The following is a 26,865-nucleotide window of genomic DNA, read 5'->3' as shown; positions in this document are numbered from 1 at the left end:
TTTTTTTTTTTTTTTTTTTTTTTTTTTTTTTTTTTTTTTTTTTTTTTTTTTTTTTTTGTATTCAAAAGTTAAGCTTGTGCCCCCGAGATTTTGAGTTGAAAAGTAGAGAAACAATGAAAGGAAATTTGATAGACAGATATTCTTAGGAAGGCAGTAAGGAAAGACAAAATATGGGGTAAAAGGGTACAAAAGGAAGTTGGTGGTGACTTTTAGATACAATCAACATTTAAGACTCATAATGTTACGCTTACCTTTTAAACCTCTCCCTTCGACCCTATTTCCCTACTCAACTTTACAAACTACAAACTTTATTCCTTTCATAATAGTATTAGTTTACGTGGGACTACTTATCTTAATAATCTTAATATTCAACCATCTATTTACTATATAATCACGGTGTATTTACCTTCTAGAATATTGCATTTTTTTCTTAAGTACTCGTGTATCTTTAATTCAAAAATCATTATTTTCCAAAATTAGACATATTTCTTCTCAATTCTATTCTCATATCATAATACATGTGGGTTGAATCTTGTATTCATCAATTTGATGGGACAATGAATACAATATAAGTTTTAAGAATATAAAAAGAAACAACATATTTGAAACCCTCACTTGTGGTTATACAATTTAATTAGTGCAAAAAGACCCTAATTTATAGTTTTATGTTGTTGGAAAACACAAATGGTCCTATGGTCTAGTGGTTAGGACATTGGACTCTGAATCCAGTAACCCGAGTTCAAATCTCGGTGGGACCTCCTCTTTTAATTTAATTGGGTTTTTCGGTGGGCCGAAGCCCACTTGTTGGTATTTCGGTGGGACCTCTTCTTTTTTTTTTTTAATTTAATTGGGTTTTTTGATGGGCCGAAGCCTACTTGTTGGTATTGTCGAAGCCCACTGTATTGACGTCAATAGGCACCGGCTCCAAATATTCATAATTTATAAATATAAGATAAGAATTATTTCCTGTATTTCATGAAATAATTACACATTAAATTGTGAAAATGTGAAATAATTAAGGGAAATATCTACGTGGAGAGGAAGAGGAAGAGGAAGAAAGAGCAGAAAGAGAAGAGAATGGCGATTCCAGTAAAAATACAGAGCATATCCAAAGCATTCTCAGTCCTCTCCTTTCTGGCCTTCCTCAACCTCCTCCGCTCTTCGTATTCTCTGAACCTCAATTTCCCTTCCCATTTCTTCCCCCTTATTCTCTTCCCCCTTTCCATGGCTTCCCCCAAAATCTCCATACTCTCCTTCCCCTTCAAATGCTTCCCTTCCATGTCCAACATCCGCATACTCACCTCCCTTACGCTCATCTCCATCCCCTCCTCCTCCTCCTTCTCCCCGCAACTCACCACCACCGCACATTCCACCATCTCCTCTGCCGACCCTATCCTCCCGTCGCCGCCCATCACCGTCGTGTATTCCACCTCTATGTCGCCGGACAACCACTGCCATCGCGCTTTCACTGCCTGCCTACTCGAGACGTTCGCCGCTCGATTCTTAATCGGATCGATTACTATCCAACTCACTGTTAGATTCTCCTCTAGATGCCCTAGCCAATCTTCGTATTTCTCCGTGCGTCTAATTGGCGACGGAATCGAATCCTTCGGGTCGATTAGGTCAACACGAAATGGAGAGCCGAGGAACCAATTCGTCTTCGTCTCGATTGAGTCAACTTTCGAGAACAGGAGTTTGTCCTTGTAATGAATGTCGACGGCAGAGATCAATTCAGAGGTGGAGGAGGAAGAGGAACGGTTCAGGTCACACCGTAGCGATCGGCAATCGAGCACCGGAAAAACGTCAGAGAAGAAGGATCGGTGTTCGGAAGGGAAGGCGGAAATGGCCTGCTGGACTCGCGGATGAGTAGTTGACGGCCAGGAGGTTGAGCAAACCCGGCGCCAGAGCAGGTCCTCGCGGGAGAGGCGGCGGAAGCGGGAAGACGCGGAGGCGGCAGAGGTCAGAGCCGCGCCATCAAGACGGGTGAGAATATGAGTCTGAAGGATGTCGGAGTGGAGAGCGACTATGGCGTCGCCGTCGTCGTCAGCGGCGGAGGGAGGATGATGAGAGGAATAAGGAGGAGGCATGATTTTGATCAAAGCGTTGTAGAATGGAGAGAAGGATTGAGAGGTTTTATATAGGACTAAAGAAACAGTCAAATTCTGGGGTTGAATTGGCATTTCGCAGAACTTTTGGATCAAATCGAAAAGAAAAAAAAATACATGTGGGGGAAGGAAAGCAAGACCGTGTTTCTTCAGGGGATTCTTTTGAGATATTTATTTTACCCTTTTTGGAATATTCATAAATAATTTCATAAGATAAAATAAAAATATCCATTCTTATCCGTTCCTTAAAATATCCGACCTTCTAATTTCATGAATATCAACCTATAAATTTATGTCACATATCATTAAACTATATTATAAATTAAATATGCAATTAAGAGAGTATTAGTTAGATAACGGGTCAAATCTAGTATTAAAGCAATATTTCCCTTTTTTGAGTTTACGCCTTTAATGTAATTAAAAATTCTAGATTTTACTATTTAACTTAATTTTTATATGCAAGGATAATATCCGTAATAAATAAAATTAAACAAAAAAAAGAAATTGATTAGCACATTGAAGAAATTATGACCGTGGCGCATGCAAAACACGTGCCTTCCTTGACCTGACCCTGAACGTAGAAGATGAACGCGGCTCCCTCCCATTCCCATCAATTGAAACGACGTCGTTGAATTGGAAGTCGTGGTCGGCACCGTCGCCATCCGCTGGTCGTTCATGCAGACGCCCTTTTTTTTTTTTTTCCTAAAACAATAAATTAGTTTATTTTTAATAGTTTTAAAATTATATTATTTATTATTATAATTATTATTTTATTGAAGTATTAAATAGGAGTATGTGGATTTAAATTAGAAAATATGGGAACCAAAGCTACTAAAGGAAGTGAATAAAAGTATGTTTAAACTAATTGTGAAGTAAAGTGAAGATTATGAAAAGATTAAAGACTGATTTTCACTTAATTTCTAACTAAATCTCAACTTTTCTTCTTTAAACCATCAATTTTGGCCGTTTCTTCCAACTCCCATTTCTTTATATTATCTAACCTTTCAAAAATTAGACTTCTCATTTCCATTTTGCATTATATTAATATTTTCCTTTTTCCTTAACTAACTCCAAATTATTTATATTATCTCAGCTTTCAAAAATTAGACTTCTAAATTTCATTTTATATTATATTATTATTTTCTTTTTTTCTTAACCTACTACTTTCGATCGGTGGTAATTTTCACTCTTATACAAAATGCTTCGTTCCCTTCTCCAACCAGTTTTCACTCTTATACAGAATATTCCCTTCTCCAACCAGTTTTCACTCTTATACAGAATACTTCGTTCCCTTCTTCAACTGACGTAGAATCTCACGTACTTCCACTTATATTTTCGATCTATTTTTCCAATCATAATTAAAATCTAAATCTTAGATCAAACAATTACTAAATTTAAAAAAAAAAAAAGAAGTAAAGCAAATATTAAGATAAAATAATTAAAAATAAATATTTTGAAAGTAGGAAAATAAGAATAAACAAATTGGATGAAAAATTAAAGAAATATCCTAAACTAATATTTTTCAAGTGCATATGACAAATCAAGTTGAGAACTGAGAAAAAAAAAAGATACTAATTTCACCATTCACGGAACTCCAGCAGCCATGGAAGAACACATGCAAAGTAATGTTGCAGAATGAAAGCAAGAATTCATTGAAAAACCAAGATCTTCAATTCAAATAATAACACATTGCAACGCTAAATATTAAGCAATTTACAAAACAAAAAGAAAATAATGAGAAGCAGAAGTATGAACTCCACAAGCTTTCCAAGAGCAATAGCAGCAGCTACAAACATACTGCAACCACAGGAGAAGAATTTACAGGGACAAACCTAGAAAGTTCAAAGCTTTATGAACATGGTATTATATGTTATGGTTCTATAGAGCAACGCCGCTGAATCCATCCTCCAATTTGAAAGTCCCGCAAATGAGCTTCAAATCTTTCATCATGGCATACCCGTTGGGGAATTCAAGATCTGCAAGAAGATAGGGTAATTCCCCCACAGAAAGCAGCAACTATTGCATACAGCAATACTACGATCAAGCATGTCATCAGGGCTCTGTAAACATGGAAATATAAGATTCTATATCATGCCTACGTGTTTGAAAGTGTACATGTAACAGCCTAAGCCTAAGCCCAAGCCTACCGCTAGCAAATATTGTCCTCTTTGAGCTTTCCTTTCGGAATTCCCCTCAAGGTTTTTAAAACGCATCTGCTACAGAGAGGTTTCCACACCCTTATAAAGAATGCTTCGTTCTCCTCCCCAACCGACGTGGGATGACAGAAAAGCAAACTAACTATATGTTCCTGCTAAGATACTCATAACATCATCAGGTTTATTTTAATCGTGAAACCAAAAACTGATTATTCTTCAATATCTCAAGTAAGCAACATAAGAATTTGCTTTGGTGTTCAATCACCATTTTCTTCTTAGTCACCATTATCTAAGCTGAAAACGGTATGTTCTCGTGACTATCGTTTTTCTTTAAGATCCCAGTTACTAGTGTCATGCTATGAACTCGATGGGCTCCTTGGAAGTAATGGTTGAAAATAAATTTCTGTTTCTAAACAGAAATATTAGCTATTTGAAGACGATGTTGGACAAAAGGATTCTGAAAACAGCTTTCAGCACAAAAATACATGATATCCTTTCGAACCATTTTTTAGATTTTCAGAATGATTCTCTGAGTGATTTAAAAAATTAAAATGAAATCCAAACAGCTGCTAATTACTCACAGAAGTTTGGCATTTTTCATCCAAAGAGCTCGACGAAGTCGCTTGGATTGTTTCTTGAAATGAAATGCACCATCTTGCATTGTTGCAGTTTTATCAACAAGAAGTTCAATACGATCACCTCTCTCCAGTATTTTTTCAATGTTGTCCACCATAATTGTCCGTATCTGCGAACCACATTTTAGTTTTTCAGTACATGAAAGAAGCAGGCAGACATGGTAAAAAAGGCAAGGTACAATGAGGGAAAGTATACACAGATACAGAACAAAATGTAATGGAAGCCTGGAAATGAAATCTGCCAATTCCTGGACACTCGACAATTAATTGTAGCGGAAAAGATGATCGTCAGGTCGTGTTTGTATAAACCCCTTTAGTACTATTCTCCTTCAATTTAAGAGCTTTTAGAAAGCTTCACTGGGGAGGGGGAAGATATTATCTTCTCCATTAGTTATTGAATTCTTTGCTTACTAATGAAAGGTTCCAACATAATATTTTAGGGGCGAAAAAGAAAAGTACCACCAGAAAAAGTGATGCTACCATTATGATAGGAACCAAAAATTGAAGTACAAAATTCAGTATTATAGCAAAAGGAGAACACAGGAATGATATGGTAAGTATTTGTATTTCCTACAACTTTTTTAATAAGAACAATCATATTACATTAGCACTACAACCTTTTTTTAATAAGAACTTTAGCACCACAAATTTAGAATAAACAAGAAGTGAACGAATAACAACGCATAAAAATGATTAATGTCTACAAAGTTCTTTAGAAAGAAAAAGATGCACCAACCAGCCCTTGATCATATGTTCGGAAACATCAGGCAAGAAGACGAGATATTTAATCAAGTAGGACGAGGAGCGGACAAATCTTTGTTTGATGAATGCCTTTAAGCATCCCCTTAAAGTAGTTGCTTAAATTAGTGGGAAAAACAATATGCGTCTTACATTTTATGCTCTCTAGCAATTGAGCTATTTTAACTTCTACCAGAAGATGAAGTATGCTGGATTAGTAGAATTGTACAAGATAAAGACTAAGACTCCGTCCACTAGAAGAACTAATGGGATGTTCAATAAACTTACCTCATTTACTTCACCTCTAACACGGTTGAGGGTATCAGCACTAAGATTGCTAGAAAAAAATTCCATTTGTTGATGTAGGACTCTTGAAAATTCATCATTCATTGCATATGCAGGGGCATATTGGGCCACTCGACCATAATTTTTCATGAACCTCATATGGATATCCTCCAAATAAGAAAAAGGAATCCTCCCTGGAACGATAAACCAAGAACTTCAAAACCAAAAAAGTTATAGACCAATGATCTTTAAACCTCAAATGAGGATCTAACAAACAACAAAAAGTTGGATATCGAAATCAATATAACGTGAATCGAGAAGCTTAAGAAAAGGAAAAATCCTGCGCTCTTGATAGTCTGACAATCCCATACATAGTAAGTTCCCAAAATTAAGAAACCAATAACTTCCCCCCTTCTTTCATAATTTAGAATCTGCTATTAGTTAATTGAAGGTGATGGCAATTAATTAAGCTAAGTATTCCACTTTCTACAGCTAAAGCTAGTGGTGTGATTTGCTATATCACTGTGAGTTGGAAGCCCACCGATATGCCTCAGACACCAACACCATCTATCAGCCTCGGACACCAAATCGAAAACCTTAACTCAATTCTCAACATCGTTTTACACGTAGTAGAAAACAGGAGGCGCGAAGGCAGAAATCGATAAAATAACAAGGAGAAAACACTTACTGCCGAATGAGTCGTTGGCCATACAGAGGAAGGTCAGGCCATCAGATCTCAGAATGTGAAAGATGTAGCGTTCCTGAGAGAAGCAGAGCCTAGAGTCCGCTTCATTCGGCAGCTTCTCGAGGATCCGCCGCGCGACAGCGCCAGTATTGCCGGTGACAGCACTGAACTCCGCCAAAATCACCGTACCTCTTGCCACCACCGCATACAGGATAGCCATTTTGTTCAGCTCACGGAACCTCCTGCTTTCATCCAACGCCCGGAAGATTCAAAATTGTTCAAGACCTCGATCAAGGAAGAAATCCTCTCTCCCGTCTCAATTGTCGAAAAAGGAAGAGAGTTTTTTGATTCCGCTGAGGGCGAGAGTCGGGGATTGATCGGCTTGGTTGCACGGCGAGTCCACTGCGTAGTTGTTCGGGCATTCTAGATAAAGGTACCTACAGAGGCACCAAAACTTCGTACTGCGTTATACTAACGTGAATCACGATCCAAAAATGGATTTTTTTATTTATTTATTATTAATTTATTTTTTGAAGTGCACAAACCATCCTAAACTATATAAAATTAATTTAATTAAGAAAAAAAATTAATTAAATTACTAATAGTTTATATGTACAATAATTGAAAACTTAACCTAATTTTAAATTAATATATAAACAATTGAGGGATTTAAAAAAAATAATAATAATAGAGTTCTACAATCTTTAAAGTGAGGCGAAATGAGGTATTTATCATAATTTTGATAGATTTTTTCTGTTAAATTTAGGCTTTATTATTAGGTAGCTACGTACTTGATAATGTTATAACAGTTGATCAAAATTAATTTAAGAAATGATTTGGATTTGAGGAATGCAATTAAAATCATACCAATGGGGTAACGTATTCAAGACCATTTTTACCACAGCTGAATTTGAACAAAACCGAGGGCAAAACACATTAATTAATTTGAACTGTAACCTCCTAGGTAACGTTGATTAAAAATGAAAAAAAACTAACCACCACATTACAAAGCAGCCCATAAATTAGGTAGGAAGACTCTATGATCACGATGTTAGGCGGAGGGAGAGGCAACCTCTAGCAGAAACCTTTCGTGTTCGTTCACGGGCACAACGTTCACTGCAAGAACTAATATGGGCGATACCTGCGACCATGGCTACTGTTGTCATGTGTATGCCTCCCCCTGCTAGAACTGCCGCCATTCTTACTGCCACTTCCGCCACCATTGCCGCCACTTCTTGGATGTGGTGGAGGGGTTAGCATCTGTGATCCTGGTTGTTGCCTGCAAAAGGATATAGGAGGGAGAGCTTTTGATGAGCCATCAGCGCAGAAGCTAAAGTATGAGATGCAGCAATTTAGTTCAACATGGATTTGCATTTTCCAACTAATAATAAAGGTAGGAGTGAGATGTATGAGCTTACAAGACATAGCCAATCCGTCCATCAGGAAGCAACATCGGCATCATTGCCATACCAGCAGGAGTTGGTCCTCTTCCATATATCAACGGCTGCAGCTCAAATGCATTTCAATCAGATTTTTCTTTTCTTAGTTTAAAGAAGGGTGTACTTTAAATCATACGTCCAAGGCAAAAAAGCAAATGCAACAGCACAGTCAGACTAATTTTAGATAAGTTATCAAGGTGTCCATTAATGGTCATTGTACTGAAACAGAAGAAAAGATACACATGCATAATTATGGATTGAGGTATTTTCCCCAAATTTCTTAAAAGAAGAGAAATAATCTCTCTAAATCCCATCGATCAGCAAATGGTTCCTCCCAATGAATTCTTCTGAGTTTCAATTATAACTATACTCTAAGCCAATTAGCCACTTCTCAAGACGAAGGGAATAAAATGAGATGGTTAGGTTAATCTTATCAAGACAAGAGAATACCAAGTTAAACAAATGCACAAATACTTTACCTGACCAAAACCAGAAGCACCATATCCTGCATTTACAGCACCATAAGGCCCCCCAACAAAGCCATATCCAACACGAGGTGGATAGTTGGGAAGCAATCCAGACTTTTGGCTATTTGATCCTCCAGACTTCTGATCTGCTTGTGGCTTTGCAAGAGAACATTCCAAAAGTTGACCTAATATATAAGCATAAAAAATGGATATCAAAGACCAGCCTCACTTTGGTGGTGGGTAAAATGAAAAACTTCAGAAGAGCTTCTAGATAAATTATCACCATCCAATTCATATTTTTCAGTATTTTTTAAAGCCTTCATAGCACTGGATCTCTCCGAAAAATGTACAAAACCAATTCTATTCTTCTCTTGTCCAGCTTTTGCAGGAGGCAAAACCACTTTTGTAATTTTCCCATGATGATCAAATAGCCTTTTTAACTGCTCCTGTGTTACATTCTTTGGCAAATTCTTCACATAAACTGCCTTCACCTGTGTTGACCAAAAAAGATGGGAAAAGAAAAAAAAAAAACTATTATGGAAACAGATCACTCAAAGATAAGTCGAATAACAAGACTTAACATGTCCTGACTTCAGTTGATAATAAACTAAGGCCATGGATACAAAAACCGACTAAAAGGTGCAAAGGAATAGTCATTATGTTTATCGGAAAGGCCATGGATACAAAGACCTGTGAAGCAGCAGATGAATCAGCATTTTTAGGGTCTGCCCAGCTAACAGTTGGAGCATTATCATCTAGCTTAAATGTTGGATTCATCATCTTCTGCCGTGAGTACTCAGCACATGCATGATTATAGTAGTCAACAAAAGCAAAACCCCTGTTATTGCTAGTATTCTTCATATCCTGCAACCAAAAATTGGGTAAAATCAAATCAAAGAAAGTAGCACCAGGTTACGAGCACAAACTTATAAATTCTTTGGAAAGAGAAAAGTACAATAATTATGGAACAAAAAGACATCATAACACAGATGTAGCAAAGTAAGATCCAACATGAAAAATTCTGCCATGTTAACCTTTACTAGTTCCACAGCCGTAACTCCAGGTCCAATGTCTTTCACAACCTTCTTAAGATCTTCCTCGCCCCAGCTCCTGGGGACATTACCAATGAACAAACGATGCTTTGCTTGAGATGATGAACATTTTATCTTCTTTCCCTATGTCACATGCATAAGCACAGAGAAACAGAAGATAAAAATACTGAAAAAGGATAATGGGAAGACAAGGCATGGAAGATTCTAAAAAAATTCAAAGGATATACAAATTTTAAACATTAGCTTCCAACTTTGCACTTAATGTATCAACTTATTGACATGCAAACTATGAACAGATGTAAAAAGTAAACCTTGAATTCGGTGTTATTCAGCTCATCAATTGCTTTAGAAGCCAACTCTACGCTTCTGTAGGTAACAAATGCAAAGCCCTTATTCTCATTTGATTCTTTACTTCTCATAACGCGAACCTGCTTGAAGCACAATGCTATAAGTCCTTGTGAAAAGCCCATTATCTGGAAATGGAATAAACATGACCGAGCTTACCTCTGTAACTTCTCCTATGGGTTCACAAAATTGCCTTAAATCTTCTTCAGAAGAATCGTGAGGAATACCACCAACATATACTTCAGAACCATGAGGAGGTAGGGCAAGAAGCTCGGCATGTTTTTTCTTTTCATCCTCATCATTATCAATTTCATTTTGGCCATTAATTCTATTGTCATTATTCCCATCATCCTCCACTTCTTCAACATCTTCTTCCTCACCCTCCTCTTCCTCCTCCTCTTCCTCCTCTTCTTCAACTTCTATTTCTTCCACCTCTTCCTCCTCCTCTACTTCTTCATACTCGACATCTTCTTCCATTACCTCCTCAGGATCATTATCAACATCAAGATCTACCCTCTCATCAGAGTCAACTGGCTTTTCGGATTCATTTTGCTTCTCAGGTTCAACTGGTCTAGCAATAGATGAAGCATTTCCTTTTCCACTTGGCATCTTATTTGTCTAATTAAACAAGCTTGCAAGGTAACTGTGAAGAAGACACAGAGGCCAGAAGAATTCATGGGGAGACATAAAAAATTACTGAGAGGAGGAAACAAACAGAAAGGCCAAATGGAGAAGAAAAATATGAAGCTGAAATGAAAAGTTGTCATGAGAATAGACTCGAGGGGATTGAAATGTGAAAGAATTTTTTTCTAGAGGGGTAACGTTTATAACACAAGTAGCATAAAAGAGACCGATTAACGAGTCTCTCAGTGACTGCAATGAGAATCACGGAGGTGGTGCAAAACAACATAAAGATATGAACGTCTAGAAATCAGAATGATTGCCATACCAAAAAAAAATCTTTTTGACAAATTAGCTTTCTACATCTTTTTTCAAGGGGTATCATTTTCTGACTATCTCACGAAACTAATGTTAATGACAGCAGAATAAATTATGGAGACAATTGAATGTTTTACTTTAATGCAAGGATATAACAATGCCACGCAAAGTAGCATATGAGATCCAATGGAACCATTTTGATATAAAAGGTTTAGACAAAAAAGGAATGAGACTGCTGCTACAAATGGAGAATCAATTTTGTCCATCTCACAAAAACATATAGCAGTTCCAAACAACATACCAATCTGTGTAAACCCTGCAAAAAGAACAAAGGAACTGCAATCAGATGTGGGCATCATCGTCCTGACCGTCGTAATAATCAGTGAATAACATCATATACAAAGACTCCTCATTCAGCTTTATCTCATAAGCAACGCATAAACTGAGTACGTTGAGTTGGTAAAAAGCTAGGAAACAAAAGGAAAAGAAGCATGCATCTAAAATCAGTAATCATTTCAAATGAACCAACCCTCAAGTTTTCCAGTGAAAACAAGCGGAGGCATGTATTCACAATAGTAATTCCCCTACCAGTTGATTCTCGGCATTTAAAGGGATAGAACACCTCATGATTATGCTTGTCCAAGGCGTGCTCCTTGTGGCCGCGTGTCAGATGTCCTAGCCATGCTTGTCCAAGGCGTGTTGCCTATGGCCGCATGTCCATTCCAAACCCCTTTTTACTTGCTTTCATGTTAGTTTGGTTTTTACTATTCATGTCATGTCAATATGAGAGTTTATGACCGTCGCCAAAATCATGTCTACACCCGCCAAGGTTAAAATGCCCCAAAATATATTACGAGGGATGTGATTAGTTGTCAGTTGTCAATTTAGCCTATATATATTACAATCGTCAATTGCCCAAATTGAGAAAATAGTCAAAACCTACAAACGTCAATTTGGTACACCAGTGTCTTACTGCCATACCATATTTTACATCAAACCTCATGGAGTAACGCAAATTCTAATCTATCTTTTGACACATATCTCTCCCTTAAAAGGTTAAATTTCCAAAGTCTCAGATATTAAACAGTTGGATGCTCATCCAAGCTAAAGCACCAGTAATTCCAAAGATGATTTTCTATCGCTTTTCCTAAGAACATGGCAGGAGCATTCTTATAACAACGGATTCTCAGTTTCAGAATCCCTCGATAAAACCTTTCACCTTTAAATTGTATCCCCAAATTTTACATTGCTAGGATTAGTATTCCAATAACATTCCACCCGTCGCAGTATTATTAATTCCGCGGCATAGAAGAGAAAGGTGCAAGTTTTGAGTTCAAACAACACGAAGCGCAGAAAAATTCCGCGAGTCACAAAGGAAAATGAAAAAACAAATAAAGAAAGAAAGAAAGAAAACAGTAGCGCATGACAAGAGTGGAGAAAACGATAGATTGAAGAAAGACATGAAGGATGATATAAGAAGCAAAAGAGTACCAAAGACGCTCTCTGCGAAAACTCAGCGAAACTACTTAGAGAAGAACTCTGCCGAAATTGTGAGCTTCAAATGAAGAATCGTAGAAAAATATTAGGACCCCCTGTTCTTAGCCGAGGAACGAACCCTAGGCTCCTCCTTCAATGAAGACGGGTCATTAACCCCATCACAACTCAAACTACGAATTGAGGCTCTATTGGCCATCTATTTACTAATTTTGCCCTTCATAATCATAAATAAACATTAAATTATACTAAATTATATCAAATGTAGATACAAATTATTTCCTCTTTTATTTTCTCCCTCGTCTACTTCATTCAATTTATGACCTAATAATACCTTTTTTATTTTATATTCATTCAATCTCCCCGGAGGATGCATAATCTCACAATTCACCTTTTTTTGAGGTCCTCGCTAGCACATCTCCAGTATCTAGCCTGAATACCATTTATCACACTTCCAGTATCTCTGGCTTTGATACTATTTGTAGCAGCCCAAGCACATCGCTAATTGATATTGTCCACTTTGACATGTTACATGTCGTCGTTAGCCTCATGATTTTAAAACGTGTCTACTATGGAGAGGGTCTCACTAGCGGTTGTTTAGGTGTCGTAGACTCCTTGTTCCATAACAGGGTGGCACAACACCATAAGGATGACCAGTCTTATTAAGGCTAGCTTGTTGTTTGTTTGGCTCTCCATGGGAGCCTTGCCCCCTCTCTACACATGGTTCACGAACCCACTTGAACCCACTTCCTGACTATGTGAAGAAAGAGGTTCGATGGAGCAGCGGTGGATGTTGGGGGTTGTCTCGAATTTCCATTGACGTTTTTTCTTACCCTCCTCAACGAGGTATTGAAAAAAAAAATGCCTAATAGCTCGCACATGTTAGTGCTATACCCATAAGCCTTACTCTAACTAATGTCTCTCGTCGTTTGGTGACTGTCTCTAAAACTATTTATAAGACCATTGTTACTAGATATTGTCCGTTTTTGCCTGTTACATATCGTCGTAAGCCTCACAGTTTTGCTTAGTATATCATAGAACAAAGATCCTTTACTGCTTCAAGTTTGAGGTATTGCTCTTAACATCATCCAGTAACCAAGAACAACAGAAGAAAGAAGATTTGACAGTTCTCTTACACTTGCTTTTCTTGAAAACCAGACACAGAACAGAACAGCTTACACAACAAAGGACGAGGGTGTCTCTGCTTCTACATCATCATGTTCTTCATCTTCCTCTGCCTCTTCATCTTCATCTTCATCTTCCTCATTGGGTTGAACAATTTGCAGCTTCAGCCGCCCATCCTCTCTGCGAGCTTCTACAAATTCCCGACACCCAATTCTTACTTCTTTCAACACCAACCTTCCATCTTCCCTGTACGACATGAAGCAAACCCCACCCTTTCCACTCCTTCCCATGAAAGACAAAGGCGGAGGCAAAGCTTTGGTACTCATCCGTGATGCAACATGCTTGACACAACCAATCCCCACTTTCCCTTCTTTGATTTCCCAATTTTCATTTTCAACATCATCCGAGCTTTCTGACCCCAACCCCTCTGTGCAGAGTTGCAGACTCTGCTCCACAGGCTTAACGTTGTGGGTCCATGAGGACGTGAGTGACTCGAGAAGGGTTTGATTTTCAGGCAATGGGTTCTCAAAGATGGGGTGGAGGCTCTTACAGACAGCCATGGCTTGGCTCTGCAGGAAATGAACGATTTTTCTCTTTCTTTTTTGGTGTGTTGGAGTGGGAGATGGACGGGTGGCTGTAAGGGGCAGGCATGGATTGAGTGGTTCTCATTGTTTTGGAGATTTTAAGATATGTTTTCCTCTGGAGTTTTGAATTTAGCATATCCCTGAAGAACACGGTTTGATGTTGCTATAATCGCTAGCATGAGGCTTGCAGTTAGCTAAACATACAAAGTTGATCTCTTTTGGTAATGTTTGTTTGCTCTGCTTGGTGCTGTGTTGCTTTGGCAGTTGACAATGAAATGAGGAATATTCGAAAGGATACTGGTCACATGAGACGCCCAGATGGTTGGTGGGCTATCAAATCTAGTGCCAATGGACACTTCATTGGCTATGGCTCTTAAACTAACACGTCCTTGCGTTTCATGAATGAATTCAGCTGTTGTGGCCTGCGGATGTTGGTTTCTGAAATCAAATCTATGCCTGTCTCCTTCTAGAAGGATTTCAAGGGAAACCCATCAAATTCAGTGCACTCTTTTGGACCCACTCCCCCACTGCTTGAATCTGGTTGATTCGCGACGGCTCAAATCCCGCTAGTGGATATTGTTCTTTTTTTTGCATTCCCCCTATCCTTATAAATAATGTTTTATTCTCTTCTCCAACCAATCTGAGATCTCAAAACTCATCCTCTTTCGAGGCTCAACGACCTCACCGGCACTACTAGTGAGAGGTTTCCATACTGTTGTAAGAAATGTTTTATTCTGGCAGTGTCTGCCTTTGATACCATTTGTAACAACTCAAACCCACTGCTGTTATTCAAGCCCACTGCTAGCCGATATTGTTCTTTTTAGACTCTCTCTTCTAGACTCCCCTCAAGGTTTTAAAACACGTCTACTCTAGGATCTCCTGTGATCCCATCTCGATTAGTACATCACCTAAAGAAAAATATTAATAAAACTATTAACTAGAATTTATTATTTACGTCCGACATAACTGAGGCAATTCTTATGCCAACGTTAGTCAGAAAAAGAATACACGTAAACTACAGTGTGTATGATATTATGTTATGCTAACGCCATCCATAGCGAAGCATAAACATACGTAGAAATTAGCAAACTCGTGGGTCGGGTCAGCATATTCAAAAAACATATAAAAACATCTATACCACAGCAAATTGTGTTCACTGTTTGCGTATTATCGCCATGCTTCAATTCGCTCTCTCGATAAATTTATACAGCTCAGTTTGCTGAGCCGCTTCTGTACCGGTACCGGTGCGAAGACTCGAAATACAGAGTTCTGGTTAGTTAGTTTGTTAGTCTGGTCTTTCAGATTTGAAACATTTGACAGACAAGTCCTGTTCTTTTCGGTTTGGATTACAACTTCTGCCTTCAAGTCATTGCCTGCAGCACCTTCTTTGTCTTTGTAGGCATTCAGTAAAGCTCCATACTCATTAGGTAGCAGTTTTTTGACAAGGCTTAATGAAAAAACATCTCCATCAGAAAAATGTGCATCTTCTTCATCAAGAACAGGCAGTTCTGCAACAAACTCCGGCTCGGCCTGCTCTGCCGCCTGAACCATGGTGACAGTATTTCTGAGGCAGGGCTGTGAAGGACTCTGGTGGCCACTCTCATCAGGTGGCTCTAAATGTGTAGCAGTCGAGTCGAGAACGGAGTCTTCCCTTCCTCGCAGTGTCCTTAAGATAAGCATCCTGAGAAAGTTCATTACTTGAACAGCATACATCAATGCAGTCAAAGGGTCAGCCATCTGCACGACAAGAATGCCAGAGAAACATTGTCAGATGGATCGAGCAACCAATGATACATCGACAGGAATGTTTTCGTCTCGAGACAGTGGACTCAACTAACACAAGCTATTTGAATTTCACCTGAGTCATATTTGGAGCAAAGACCATAGCTATGTTGCGAGCATTCATCTTGTTGAAATGTTCCTGCTGGACAACATCTGCCATTAGGTTGATAGCCCAATCTAGCAAAGAAGCTTCACTAGGAGGTAGATGCCTTATTAGATCAGCACATTCTTCTTCTGTTTGACACTCCATGACCCGCTCCGACGACAGAGAATCCAAAATCCCAGCTGGGAGTTCTCTGAACCACGCCTGTGAGTTACGAGTTTCTCGTTTCAGAAGCATTTCAATGATTATAACGAAGTTTCAATATTTCGTGGACTCGTCGAATCTAACTTAAATTAAGATAACCTTGATAAGGCCAGCTAAACAATGTAAATCGATGTTGTCTGGTACTACTCCTTGGTTTAAATGCTCACGTACATACTCCTCTTGACTGTTCTCTGCAGTGATTCTGAAGATACCTTCAGCCTAAAGGGGTGACGAGACGGATCAGACGCGCACACTCGGCCGAACCAATTAACAAGACTTGAAACAACCTTCTGCATTGTGGGTAAACAAAAGGGAGAGGTGTATGTACCTGCAAGCCACCTTGGGCATACAGGCAGTGTTGCATCTGTATAAGAATTGTGGGAACGCTATTCCCTCTCGAGTCGTATGAGAGTTGCATGGATTCCGTTGAAACACCGAACACAGTTGAACTATAAGAGAAACAGCACCAAATATGCAGTAAGGATCATGGAATCACATGAGAGGTGATGTAGAGAACCAAAATAGATTAGGTCTCTACATTTGGAGAAGTCATTTGAGGAGCTTAGAATGATATGGTTGACAGTTCTCAATAGCATGGGATGCGAGAGAGAAGCCAAAAAGTTAACCAGGCGCATCCGAGGGGGTTTGGGGGTGAGGGGAGCCAAAAAATACATGCTTAGCAGTCACTGCTAGCCCGCTAGCGGATGTTGTTCTCTTTAGGATTTTCCTATCGAGTTTTTCTTTAAGGCTTTTAAAACGTGTCACCTACGAAAAGGTTTCCACACCCTTGTAACAAATGTTTTATTCTCCTCTCCAACCGATATGGGATCTCGTAATCCACCCCCTTCGGACCCAGCGTTCTCGCGGGCACTCGTTCCTTTCTCCAACAAGGTGAGATCTCACAATCCTCCCCTTTGGGGCTCAGCATCCTCGCTAGCACACCCTTATAAAGAATGCTTCGTTCCCTCTCCAACCGATGGAGAAACTAGACGAATGTCCATTTCCATGATGCCTCAAATCCAGGAACAGAAACATTGCTCAACAAATCCTTAATCTAAAAGGAAAAGAAGAAGAGAGGCTCACAACAGACAAAAGAGATAGCTATTCAGGTAGAGAAATAGACAGGAAAACAGGAGAAGTATGAAACATCAGAATTCAAGAATGGCATAACCAAAGGCAACAAAAGAGCATAAGCAATGAAAACATACCTAGCACTGGGAGCCCTGCGAGGCACTTCAGGTTCAAACTCAACAGGCAAACCCAAGAATCCATTAAATCTATCAAAAGTGACATGCGTGACATGTCGCACATCAGTCGGCCAACCGATCTCCATCGCACAAACCTCTCTTCTATCACTCTTGCAAACAATCAAAGATTTCCTCAAAAGGGTCACAACTAAAGCCAACAACGAGAGCTGATCTCTCCTTTGCTTTAACCTATCCTTCCCTACCACCTCCCCTTCCCCATTGCCATCCACAGAAGAAGAAGAGGAAGAAGAACACGAAGTGGGTATTGGAGGATGCACGTCAACAAGGGGAGATCCATCGCCATCGCTAGGAGGATCGGAAGAAGAAGAAGAAGAAGAAGAAGAAGAAGAAACCCTTGTATGGGATGAAGCAAAAAGGGCAGAGGAACGAAGAACAACCAGAGTCATTGCTTTGAATTGTTGGGAACATAAAAGAAACCCCAAAAAACTAAGAAGAATTCGAGAAGGGAAGAACAAAAATGGTGTGTTTTATGTTGATATGATCGTGGAAGAAATGGAGAAATGTGGGTGAGGGGGTTGGGAGCAGGAGAAGAGAGTAAGCATTACTATTTTTGATTGTGGCCACTTCAACCAAACGCCTCCTTGTTTCCCTCCTCCAATCGCTTTCTCTAAATAACTTCAACCCTTTTTGCTTCTTTGGATCCGCATTTTCCATTCCTTCCCACAACAACAAACGCTCTCCAATTCATAATCTCCCTCCTTAACCCTCATTACTCATAAAAATAGCAACCTCCCAACGCTTTATTAACTTCCTTTCTCATTTTCTGGGAACTTGAATGCATTATTATATTCATAATCACCATCACAATCATGGGTTTGTTCCTTCAAATCTCATCCATTTATGTGAACTCATCAAATCTACTCTGTTTTTTAATATAACAAATACATAGAAAACATAAATTTATAATTTATATACTAAATATGATTACTTTTCACTTTCTACATGATTCAATGCAACGTAAGTTCAATCAAAATCAAATTCACCCTTAATTAACCCTTAATTTTTCCGTAATTTAATCCTATTATTGTTCTTCTTTTAATTTAAAAAAATTGCTAAATGAAAAAAATGTCATACAAAGCAGACAAATTAAAACAATGACACATGATTGAACCGTTATTTTGAGTACTAAAATGAACCAAAGTCGCTATCAGGCTGTGATTTGGTACCCAAAACATTAGAAATTTCTTAGAGAAAAAGGGTTCAAATCCCAAATGATAAATCAATTAATTAACTATATTTGAGGAAACTCCAGAAAAATTAGAGCAGAAAATTGATAATTAATTATGAAATCCAAGAGCAAATGAACTATGATTGGCAATTCAGTAGGATTATCCATTAATCTCACAGAAGTAAACGCAGGGAGACGGAAATTAACACTATATAGCATCCCCGATCATGTAAGAAACAGCTTAAGTTGAGAAGTATTTTCCTGATCAAGCACATCCAGGAAGACGGGATCAACGGTCAGATGGCTGTCCACGTGCACCTTGAACCTGTGATTCCACCACAGCACTTTCGCAATTCCCCCAATGTCCACACTAGCATCTAGAACCATCTCCCGCTTCGCCACATCGGAGATGAACCGACTGCGATGGTGGGCCAGCTTCAGGCCGTCTAGCCGGGCCGGGAGGCGGAGAACCTGGCAGGACCGGGACTGCTGCGAACCGGCCTCGACCAGGGCAGACCCCAGATGGGAGCCGTCGTAGAAAATGGACATGGCGGTGGAGGAGTAGTGGATAGGAGCCACGTTGGGGTTGGTAACGTGGACGGTCAGGATGAGCTCCGCGTCCACCACCGGCGGCTTCACCTTGAGGGAAGTGAACTTTATAGAGATCAGGTGGAAGGTCGGGTCCTTGGGCTTGGCGGAAATGATCGCCGTCGCAGCAATCGCCGACGCAGCTCCGACGAGGGCGGAGCCCCAGCTCCAATTACGCTTCTTCTCCATGTTCTTCGGTGGAGGAAGGAAGAAGAGGTAGGTGAGACACAGACTTTGGAGAAAGTAAAGTTCAATTGGAGGAGCTACAGCCTACTAAGGAAGGTGGTGAAACCAAAGATGGTAGAGTTGACAGTAATACCCCTTCTGGCCCGAAGAGATCGTGGTCGGTGGAGGGTAGCTTTTGGAAAAGAGGAATTCTGTTGGATTAGGGATGAAATTGACGGAATGCGACCACAGAGATCACGTGGCCGACCAAAGCCGCTGTTGGAAGGACGGCGGTTGACGATGATACTAATCATTTTAAAGCAGCCGCATTAACTTAAATTCCATTTATTTTTTTATTTTTTTTTTTGCAACAATACTATACACGACGGAGGCATGAAATTTGAGAAATCTGTCAGATTTCAATGTTTCAGCTCAATACAAAATGTCATATTTGCTTCCCTATCGATTGGCAAAAGAAGAATATATAAATTCGTCGGAGCTGGAACAAATAAAATACAACTCTGCTGGGTTGAGCACAATATCGACGAAGATTGAGATAGACTCGAGATATAACTATAACGAGCTCGTCAACCTTCCTCCCCAAACTCCTTCGTAAACTTTTCGTGAATCTCCAGATCAGATTTACTCACCGTAGGCCTTTGTCTAGCTAGAACCTTGTCGAAGTCTGTTCTTGTAATTGGAGGAGGAAGAATCTGCACCCAAACAAGTAACAGATGTTAATAATATATATATTTCTCACTAAATGAAAATTGCGAGTACCTAGCAACAAGCAGCCACAAGGAGCACCTGTACTTGCACGTCAAATATCAAATTTTAAATCCAAACGCTCATTTAGGATGGTAATATGCGATGTACCTTTGAGGCGAGTCCTTTGGCTGCCAACTCTTGCATGGTAATTTGGACAGCGCCTTGTTGCTTTGGTCCACAAGGTACCCACATACCATCAGGAGTCTTGATGAAGAACATAGCATCTTGTGTTTTACGAACAGGCTCAAAGAGCACATCCTTCACCTGCAAATTTAAGAAGGGGTCCATGAACTATGTTCTGACTAATCTCTGATTACAATTCAATGAATAATTCAGTTCCTCCAACTACTATTATACACTTACACAAACAGAAACATCTGAACCAGAGAAACCATCTGTCCTGCGGGCTAAGCTTTCAAAATCTGCTTCCGTTAAATTATGTGGTGTATCCCCCAGATGCACCTATTTAAATACATCTAGGAATTTAGCAGAGTTCATTCCAGGCGAAAAAGAAAAATCTAGCTTTTTACAGGACGAAATAAAATATAATTCCCAGAACTTTGAACATGTGCTGTCTGGCTTTTGCGTCGGGAAGAGGGATGTATATCCGCTTGTCGAATCGTCGACGAATGGCCTGTAAACACTACTTATCAGCAAATATGCATTACACTTCCGTAATCCTTTACATGATATGGAAATAGACAATTTTCATCTTCACCTGATCCAAAGCATAGGGAGTATTTGTTGCAGCAAGGACAAGAACCTTTTGATCATTGTGTCCTACACCCTATTAATGCAAGAAATATATGCTTCAATTTTCAAATAACATTGGTAACAAACAAGGTAAAGTGAGATAATACCCATGGAGTTTGTTTCGAAACCATTTCTAAATACATTTTCTATTTTTTGGAAGAAAAAAAATCGATGATAGCATATTTGGATTTGGATAACTATTTTTTAGATGTTTTTTTTTTCTTGTCCAATTTGCTCTCATGGACGAACTTTTTTTAAAAGAAGTAAAGTTGTTCTTCTTATGCAATCACACACTGGTGAATAGTGATTTCAAGTTCTTAAAAACAGGCTTCCAAAAACATTAACATAACCGAAAATTTATAACCCACCAAATGTCCAAATAATTTCCATCCCCTTTCCCTAAATTTATTCCTGAAGTGAATCACAAAGTAATCTTCTCCAAAATAAAATAACACAGACACAATAAGCTATTGCTTAATTAGTGATACATGAGTAGATTATTTAACTGTAATTAGAAAATAAACTACATTTTCATTGTGCAAATTTCACTAAGCATCAAAATTCATCTGACAAATTATTTAATACAGAGATCATTCGCAACAAACAAACAGAAAAATAAAAAACAAACAGCATGCATGAAACATGTGAAACACACATTAAAGGGTGGGCACGTTAAGAAAACAATAAGAGAAAGTTATAATGAGTTCAAACCCCTCGGCCTCAGGCTTGCTCATCCAGGTCCCCATCTTTGTCCATTGCCCAACTACCAAATTTTAAAATGTGAACACAGTAGCAAACCCATACAAATGGAGAAGTTTGAAAATTTTTGGATTTTTTTGCAAGATATGAAACAAACCAGATATTCTAAAGTCTTAGGTGTAAGCAGTGAAAACCCAGGTCGTTGGGCAGAATCACATAAACAAGTAATTGGACTGTTAATTATTACAAAAGTCTTCAGATCTAACTGAAGTCAACTTTCAACTAGCAAGAAAACACTTGAATGTTGGTCAGCAGCAAGTAAGGACACATTTTCAGAAAATGAGAATTCTCAAGACAATGGAATGGGCTTAGGGTGCATAAGATAATAATAATAATCAACCCCCTCCTTCAATACACAAAATACTAACACTGTTACTCTACAAAAAATACCTGCATTTGCACAAGAAGTTCTGTCTTAATGCGTCTTGAAGCTTCACTTTCATTACCTTCACCTCGTTGACCACACAGAGAATCTATTTCATCAATAAAGATGATAGAAGGAGCGCTATCACGAGCCATTTCGAAAAGATTTGAAACTAACTTTTCACTTTCACCCATCCATTTCGAGACAAGGTCCGAAGAAGAAATGCTATCAGCAGAAAATGAAAAAATACTCAATTTAAAACAAAAGGTATAGAACCAGCAAATGATTGAGATTAGTGATAACTAAAAACACATTCAAATAACCGCCAAAGATATCCAGATAGAAAGTGGAGTGTGTATGCACTGCAATTGAATATAATGGGAATGAAAGCAAAATCTGTTATTAGACATGTTGAATAGAACATTTATAAAATGATATTCCACACAGCTAAATTTGTTATTAACCTCTTGGATCCTCAACTCTAATGCAAATAAGAGACATCGCTTCAAAATGATATTGTTCATATTCGCTGCACTCTTTCATACTAGCTGCTCACATGTCATAAATTTTGTTGATGCCATAAATTAAAAAAAAAAAAAAAAAGAGCTGCATGAGTATTTGAGGGTTGTAAGTTTCTCACAGGGTCACCTTATAAGAAAACAGCAAGGTAAGTGAAGAAATATATTGCGTCACGACTAAACAAAAATAACAGAAGACAAGTTCATATGCTTGAAGGACCATTACCTGAAAAATGTTGAGTCGGCCTCCGTCGCAACAGCCTTTGCCAAGTATGATTTTCCAGTTCCAGGAGGCCCATATAACAAGAAAGCTCGCCATGGTCGCCTCTTGCCTAAACAAAGCCAGATAATTATCTTGAAAATGTTTTTATTTAAAAACTAAGCAGAAACCTTCATAATTGAAAATGAGAACAAGTCTTCTACACATGTTTATTCCATGTCCAATTCAGTAATTGAAGGGGTAGAATCAAGCAATTGATTAGGGTAAGATTCACCATTAGAATTAAACAAGAAGATGGTGCTCAGGATCTCCTTCCAACTCCAAGAAAGAGGAGCACAAAAAGGACAACCAAGCATTCAATCCAGCATAATCGTAATCATTACGCACCAAATCAGACCCAAATGCGAAAGGAATAAAATCCCAATCTCAAGGAGACAACGCAACTTTACCGACGTGATAAAGACCATTGCAAACGAAGAACGTAGATCAATATGCAAGTATATCGAAAGAAGTCAAATGGAACTAACCAGTAAAGAACTGCGGGAACTTAACGGGTAATATTACCGCCTCTTGCAATGCCTGCTTGGCGCTCTCTAAACCAGCGACATCGTTCCACTTGACATCCGGCTTCTCCCTAATGATTGCGGAATTAAGACCGGCCCGCAGCTTCGTCTGTTCTGGATCCTCTCCATCTCCTCCTTCTCCATCCTTTGGCTTCGTTTTGGGCTTAGTCGCAACCGCTGCATCCCCATTGGAAGCCGGACCAGGACCGCCATCATCGAGAACCGCACGTATCTCCTCGGCACGGCGCAAATACTCGGTGAATTTCTGGGTGATGGCTTCCTTGATCTTAGGATTCTTCTCATACTTCAAATGAGTTTTGAAGTACTCCAAGGCGTTCATATACAGGGGGAAGGCTTTCGCGTAATTGCCAGCATTATCTTCATGTACCGCCTGCTTCACGTACTCGATAGCTTGCTCCTTGAAATTGCTATACATCTCTGGAATAACTTCAACCAAGTTTCATAGATAGGCTAAAACAGTGCGTGCAAATTGTATTCCGAGGAAAACAAAAACCCTAGAACATCGATCTTTGACTCTTGGAATCTCAAAGCAAACAAACGATTGAAATCCTAAATCTCAAGTGGTGATTTCCAAGGAAGCATATAATTTACCGGGAAAATCCTTTACCTCGAGATCGGAGGCTGAAGCTTGAATGGAATAGATCGGTTGAAAAATAACGTTAAGCAAAGCCTCACAAACAAGGGAAAATCTTATGCCTCCGGGAGGCTCAGTTCAGCAAATAGCCCTCGCGTGTTGAAAAGTACACATTATTCTCTTTTTTTTATTATTATTAAATTAGCAATTTAGTTAATTTATTTTTTTCCTAAGTTTCTGATTTTAATTTAATGCCTACGGAACTTTAAAATTGTCGTTTTAAATTAATTTAATTTATGGAGAGTGAATATATTAATAATAGTAGAGTATTGTGAATTTTAATTTCCATCAAATTTTGTTTAAATATATTTTATTTATAAAGCTAGCATTTTACCTTAAATGTACAAAAAAAAAAAAGAAAATGTGAGTATTTTTTAAACACCCTAGTTAAAATAATAATAATAATAATAATGTTTTTGAAATTTTTAAAAAGTTAAAAAGGCATTAATAAAATTTTTGAAAACTAGTTTTTTTTTTTTTTTAACTTTTAAGAGTTAAATAGTAATTTTGAAACAACTTTATGAGATTTTTTAAATAAAGTATTAACAATTTCTATTCAATATGAGCTCTAATGGTATTTTGAATTTGTTTAAAAAATTAATGGTATTTTTTGGACTTCTCCCAAGGGCATTGAAACTGTTTTTTTAATTTAAAAACATTTTTATTAATTTAGTATAAAGAAAACAACAGGTAATTAATTTATTGGATAAACAGAATCCCCTTTTTCATAAAATAACAATTGAGATGAGTCTGAATGGTGATGTTCTTGATAAGCTTCAACGTCAACAATATCTAATAAATAAGTGAATTTAGAAAGAAAGAAAAAAACTTATATTATCTGCAGATTAAAAAGAAAGAAAATCGGTAGCCATGGACTTGAAAACGAAATTAAAATGAATTAAACTCGGCGATTTCTAGATGATTTGGATCGCCAGCCAACTTACAACCGTGATTTGGTTTTCACGCGTAGTTTTTATTACGGCATTGAACCAGCGAAACGCGTACTTAAAGAGATGGAATCGGCGTTTGTTTGGTGGCAAAGAAAAGTGGAAAAATAATTAAAATTAAATTATTAATGACAAAAAATTCAATATAATTAATAGAAATAAACAGGAGGAATACCAAATACGAAAGAGAAAAAGAAGGGGACGGGCAAAGGAAATTGTCTGGAACTTTCTTTTCAGACCCAAAAGGAATCTCCAGAGAGCTCACAACCGCCCTTTCCCGTCTTGTCGGTTTACTCTTCTTTGGCCTTTTCAATTTCTTCCTTTATAATTATTTTGGAGATTCCTTTGCTATCCTTCAAAGCCATAGCTTTGATTCCTCTCCTTCCATCGGTTCTCTCTTTCAGAATCGGTTGAGTTTTTCATTTCGTTTCGTTCGATCTTCTATTTTATCGATTTTCTGCGGATCGTTTGAATCATTTCCAACAGGTAATCCTCTTGTTTTCTCTTGATTTTTTGTTCTTGTTTGTGGATCATTTTGTTCGTTTTCTGATTTGGAATTCGACCTAATTTGTTTGTTTTGTTCTTCTGATTTGTGTTGTTGTTGTAGATTATAGGTATTGTTTAATTGAGATTGGAGAAGGATGGCGGAAGAACATCGATGCCAAGCGCCGAAGCTCTGCGTTAATAACTGCGGATTCTTTGGGAGTCCGGCGACTCGAGATCTTTGTTCGAAGTGCTACCGAGATCTGCAGATGAAGGAACAACAATCTTCCTCCGCCAAGCTCGCGCTAAACCAAACCCTAACATCCGCCGTTACGTCATCCTCGTTCGCGGATGCCGCTTTGTTAGATCTGAAACCGGCTTCAACAGAAGCGAACCAGCCGCTGGCGGAGGTGGCAGAGAAGGCGCAGACGAGGACGGAAGTGGCGCCAGCACCGGCACAGCAGCAGCCGAGCCGGTGTATGACGTGCAGGCGGCGCGTGGGATTGACAGGGTTTAAGTGCAGGTGCGGGATGGTGTACTGTGGGACTCACCGGTACCCGGAGCAACACGGGTGTGAATTTGACTTCAAGCAGATGGGGAAGGATCAGATCGCAAAAGCGAATCCGGTGGTGAAAGGAGAGAAACTGCAGAAGATCTGAGAAAGAGAGGGACAAAATGGTCATTTTGATCATCATCTTTCTTCCTTGATGTATGTCGATTTCGTGTGGGGCCAGCTTGTGGTGGGTTAGCCGACGGGACGGGATTTGCGTTGGACCATTTCGAAAATATTGGTGGTTGTATAAATATTCAATAATGTTACTTGTATTTCAATTTAATTCTACTTAAAACAAGGAAAAATATTTTCCTGATCAATTAAATTATTGACCAAACCCAACATAAAACTAATAAAATATTTATCATACAAGATAATTGAGACCTATTTTCCTAATTACAAAACATAAATAACACAAATATGAAGAACTGGTCAATATGGACGTAGTAGGTAGTTAAATAAATAAAGAGGGTTCATAATTGACTGTCTAGATTTGGAAAGCTCTATACATCAAGCCAATCTTTTGCATTGAATTCCTTACGAACGAATGAATGGCACGAAAATTACTAAATGGGATAGTTTAAATCTCATCGCTTTGCCCGCCTAGCTGGAGAGGGCGAGAGGTTTAGATGAGTATATATTGAACTCGTATGTTCATTATGCTTCAAACGAGCACGAGCACGAGCACAACTAAGCTATCAAACATTCATTCTTTTTGTCATACAAAAAACGAGTATCCTACTAGTGCTATCAAATTTATCTCAATTTAATTTGCAAGCATATATTGCACTCTCGACATTGTTAATTAATTTAATTAGATAATATTATCGTAACCATTGAAAAAAAATAAAAAGTGATTTTTTTTATATACATAGAATGTATTAAAAAAATAAGTTTTGAGTGGGATGATAATGGTGTGTTTAAGCCACTAAACCGAGCATGATCCATGATATAA

General features: G+C 38.5%; 8 protein-coding genes, 1 long non-coding RNA gene and 1 other non-coding gene across 10 annotated transcripts; 2 read left to right on the top strand and 8 right to left on the bottom strand.

Moving 5' to 3' along the window:
- The first annotated feature begins 686 nt into the window (after positions 1 to 686).
- On the top strand, positions 687 to 758 carry TRNAQ-CUG. The gene has a single exon. It is a non-coding gene; the product is annotated as a tRNA-Gln (tRNA).
- A 270-nt stretch (positions 759 to 1,028) lies between these two features.
- On the bottom strand, positions 1,029 to 2,180 carry LOC111448660 (probable F-box protein At2g36090). Its single transcript, XM_023088344.1, has one exon. It carries the CDS (start codon positions 2,178 to 2,180, stop codon positions 1,029 to 1,031), a length of 1,152 nt encoding a protein of 383 aa, XP_022944112.1.
- Positions 2,181 to 3,733: 1,553 nt separating this feature from the next.
- On the bottom strand, positions 3,734 to 7,061 carry LOC111449079 (vesicle-associated membrane protein 714-like). Its single transcript, XM_023088929.1, has 4 exons — positions 6,608 to 7,061; positions 5,923 to 6,113; positions 4,843 to 5,006; positions 3,734 to 4,165 (listed from the first exon to the last, which is right to left on the bottom strand). Exons 1-4 carry the CDS (start codon positions 6,822 to 6,824, stop codon positions 4,075 to 4,077), a joined length of 663 nt encoding a protein of 220 aa, XP_022944697.1. The 5' UTR covers positions 6,825 to 7,061; the 3' UTR covers positions 3,734 to 4,074.
- A 388-nt stretch (positions 7,062 to 7,449) lies between these two features.
- LOC111448867 (heterogeneous nuclear ribonucleoprotein Q-like) lies at positions 7,450 to 12,494 on the bottom strand. The gene is made up of 10 exons (XM_023088645.1): positions 12,338 to 12,494; positions 11,148 to 11,162; positions 10,067 to 10,550; positions 9,874 to 9,990; positions 9,545 to 9,685; positions 9,201 to 9,374; positions 8,794 to 9,001; positions 8,523 to 8,695; positions 8,023 to 8,108; positions 7,450 to 7,883 (listed from the first exon to the last, which is right to left on the bottom strand). The coding sequence occupies exons 3-10, from the start codon at positions 10,514 to 10,516 to the stop codon at positions 7,730 to 7,732; spliced, it is 1,503 nt and encodes a 500-aa protein (XP_022944413.1). The 5' UTR covers positions 10,517 to 10,550; positions 11,148 to 11,162; positions 12,338 to 12,494; the 3' UTR covers positions 7,450 to 7,729.
- An 878-nt stretch (positions 12,495 to 13,372) lies between these two features.
- On the bottom strand, positions 13,373 to 14,169 carry LOC111448872 (protein FANTASTIC FOUR 3-like). The gene has a single exon (XM_023088651.1). The coding sequence runs from the start codon at positions 14,023 to 14,025 to the stop codon at positions 13,516 to 13,518; it is 510 nt and encodes a 169-aa protein (XP_022944419.1). The 5' UTR covers positions 14,026 to 14,169; the 3' UTR covers positions 13,373 to 13,515.
- Positions 14,170 to 15,010: 841 nt separating this feature from the next.
- Positions 15,011 to 18,605, bottom strand: LOC111448868 (rho GTPase-activating protein 1-like). The gene is made up of 6 exons (XM_023088647.1): positions 17,856 to 18,605; positions 17,347 to 17,811; positions 16,467 to 16,587; positions 16,238 to 16,357; positions 15,908 to 16,138; positions 15,011 to 15,786 (listed from the first exon to the last, which is right to left on the bottom strand). The coding sequence occupies exons 2-6, from the start codon at positions 17,790 to 17,792 to the stop codon at positions 15,217 to 15,219; spliced, it is 1,488 nt and encodes a 495-aa protein (XP_022944415.1). The 5' UTR covers positions 17,793 to 17,811; positions 17,856 to 18,605; the 3' UTR covers positions 15,011 to 15,216.
- Positions 18,606 to 18,706: 101 nt separating this feature from the next.
- LOC111448871 lies at positions 18,707 to 19,629 on the bottom strand. The gene has a single exon (XM_023088650.1). It carries the CDS (start codon positions 19,349 to 19,351, stop codon positions 18,800 to 18,802), a length of 552 nt encoding a protein of 183 aa, XP_022944418.1. The 5' UTR covers positions 19,352 to 19,629; the 3' UTR covers positions 18,707 to 18,799.
- Positions 19,630 to 19,726: 97 nt separating this feature from the next.
- On the bottom strand, positions 19,727 to 24,024 carry LOC111448869 (protein SUPPRESSOR OF K(+) TRANSPORT GROWTH DEFECT 1). The gene is made up of 8 exons (XM_023088648.1): positions 23,237 to 24,024; positions 22,716 to 22,821; positions 21,998 to 22,196; positions 20,814 to 20,882; positions 20,655 to 20,729; positions 20,459 to 20,557; positions 20,204 to 20,359; positions 19,727 to 20,040 (listed from the first exon to the last, which is right to left on the bottom strand). The coding sequence occupies exons 1-8, from the start codon at positions 23,706 to 23,708 to the stop codon at positions 19,915 to 19,917; spliced, it is 1,302 nt and encodes a 433-aa protein (XP_022944416.1). The 5' UTR covers positions 23,709 to 24,024; the 3' UTR covers positions 19,727 to 19,914.
- A 610-nt stretch (positions 24,025 to 24,634) lies between these two features.
- LOC111448874 lies at positions 24,635 to 25,015 on the bottom strand. The gene is made up of 2 exons (XR_002711494.1): positions 24,872 to 25,015; positions 24,635 to 24,719 (listed from the first exon to the last, which is right to left on the bottom strand). It is a non-coding gene; the product is annotated as an uncharacterized LOC111448874 (long non-coding RNA).
- Positions 25,016 to 25,120: 105 nt separating this feature from the next.
- On the top strand, positions 25,121 to 26,228 carry LOC111448873 (zinc finger A20 and AN1 domain-containing stress-associated protein 3-like). The gene is made up of 2 exons (XM_023088652.1): positions 25,121 to 25,360; positions 25,482 to 26,228. The coding sequence occupies exon 2, from the start codon at positions 25,516 to 25,518 to the stop codon at positions 26,014 to 26,016; it is 501 nt and encodes a 166-aa protein (XP_022944420.1). The 5' UTR covers positions 25,121 to 25,360; positions 25,482 to 25,515; the 3' UTR covers positions 26,017 to 26,228.
- The last annotated feature ends 637 nt before the right edge of the window (positions 26,229 to 26,865 follow it).

The sequence above is a fragment of the Cucurbita moschata genome, unplaced genomic scaffold (genome assembly GCF_002738365.1).
Source record: "Cucurbita moschata cultivar Rifu unplaced genomic scaffold, Cmos_1.0 Cmo_Scf00010, whole genome shotgun sequence".
Lineage (NCBI taxonomy): Eukaryota > Viridiplantae > Streptophyta > Magnoliopsida > Cucurbitales > Cucurbitaceae > Cucurbita > Cucurbita moschata.
Note: the sequence above shows the minus strand (reverse complement) of the source record. Positions and strands in the feature narration are given on the sequence as shown.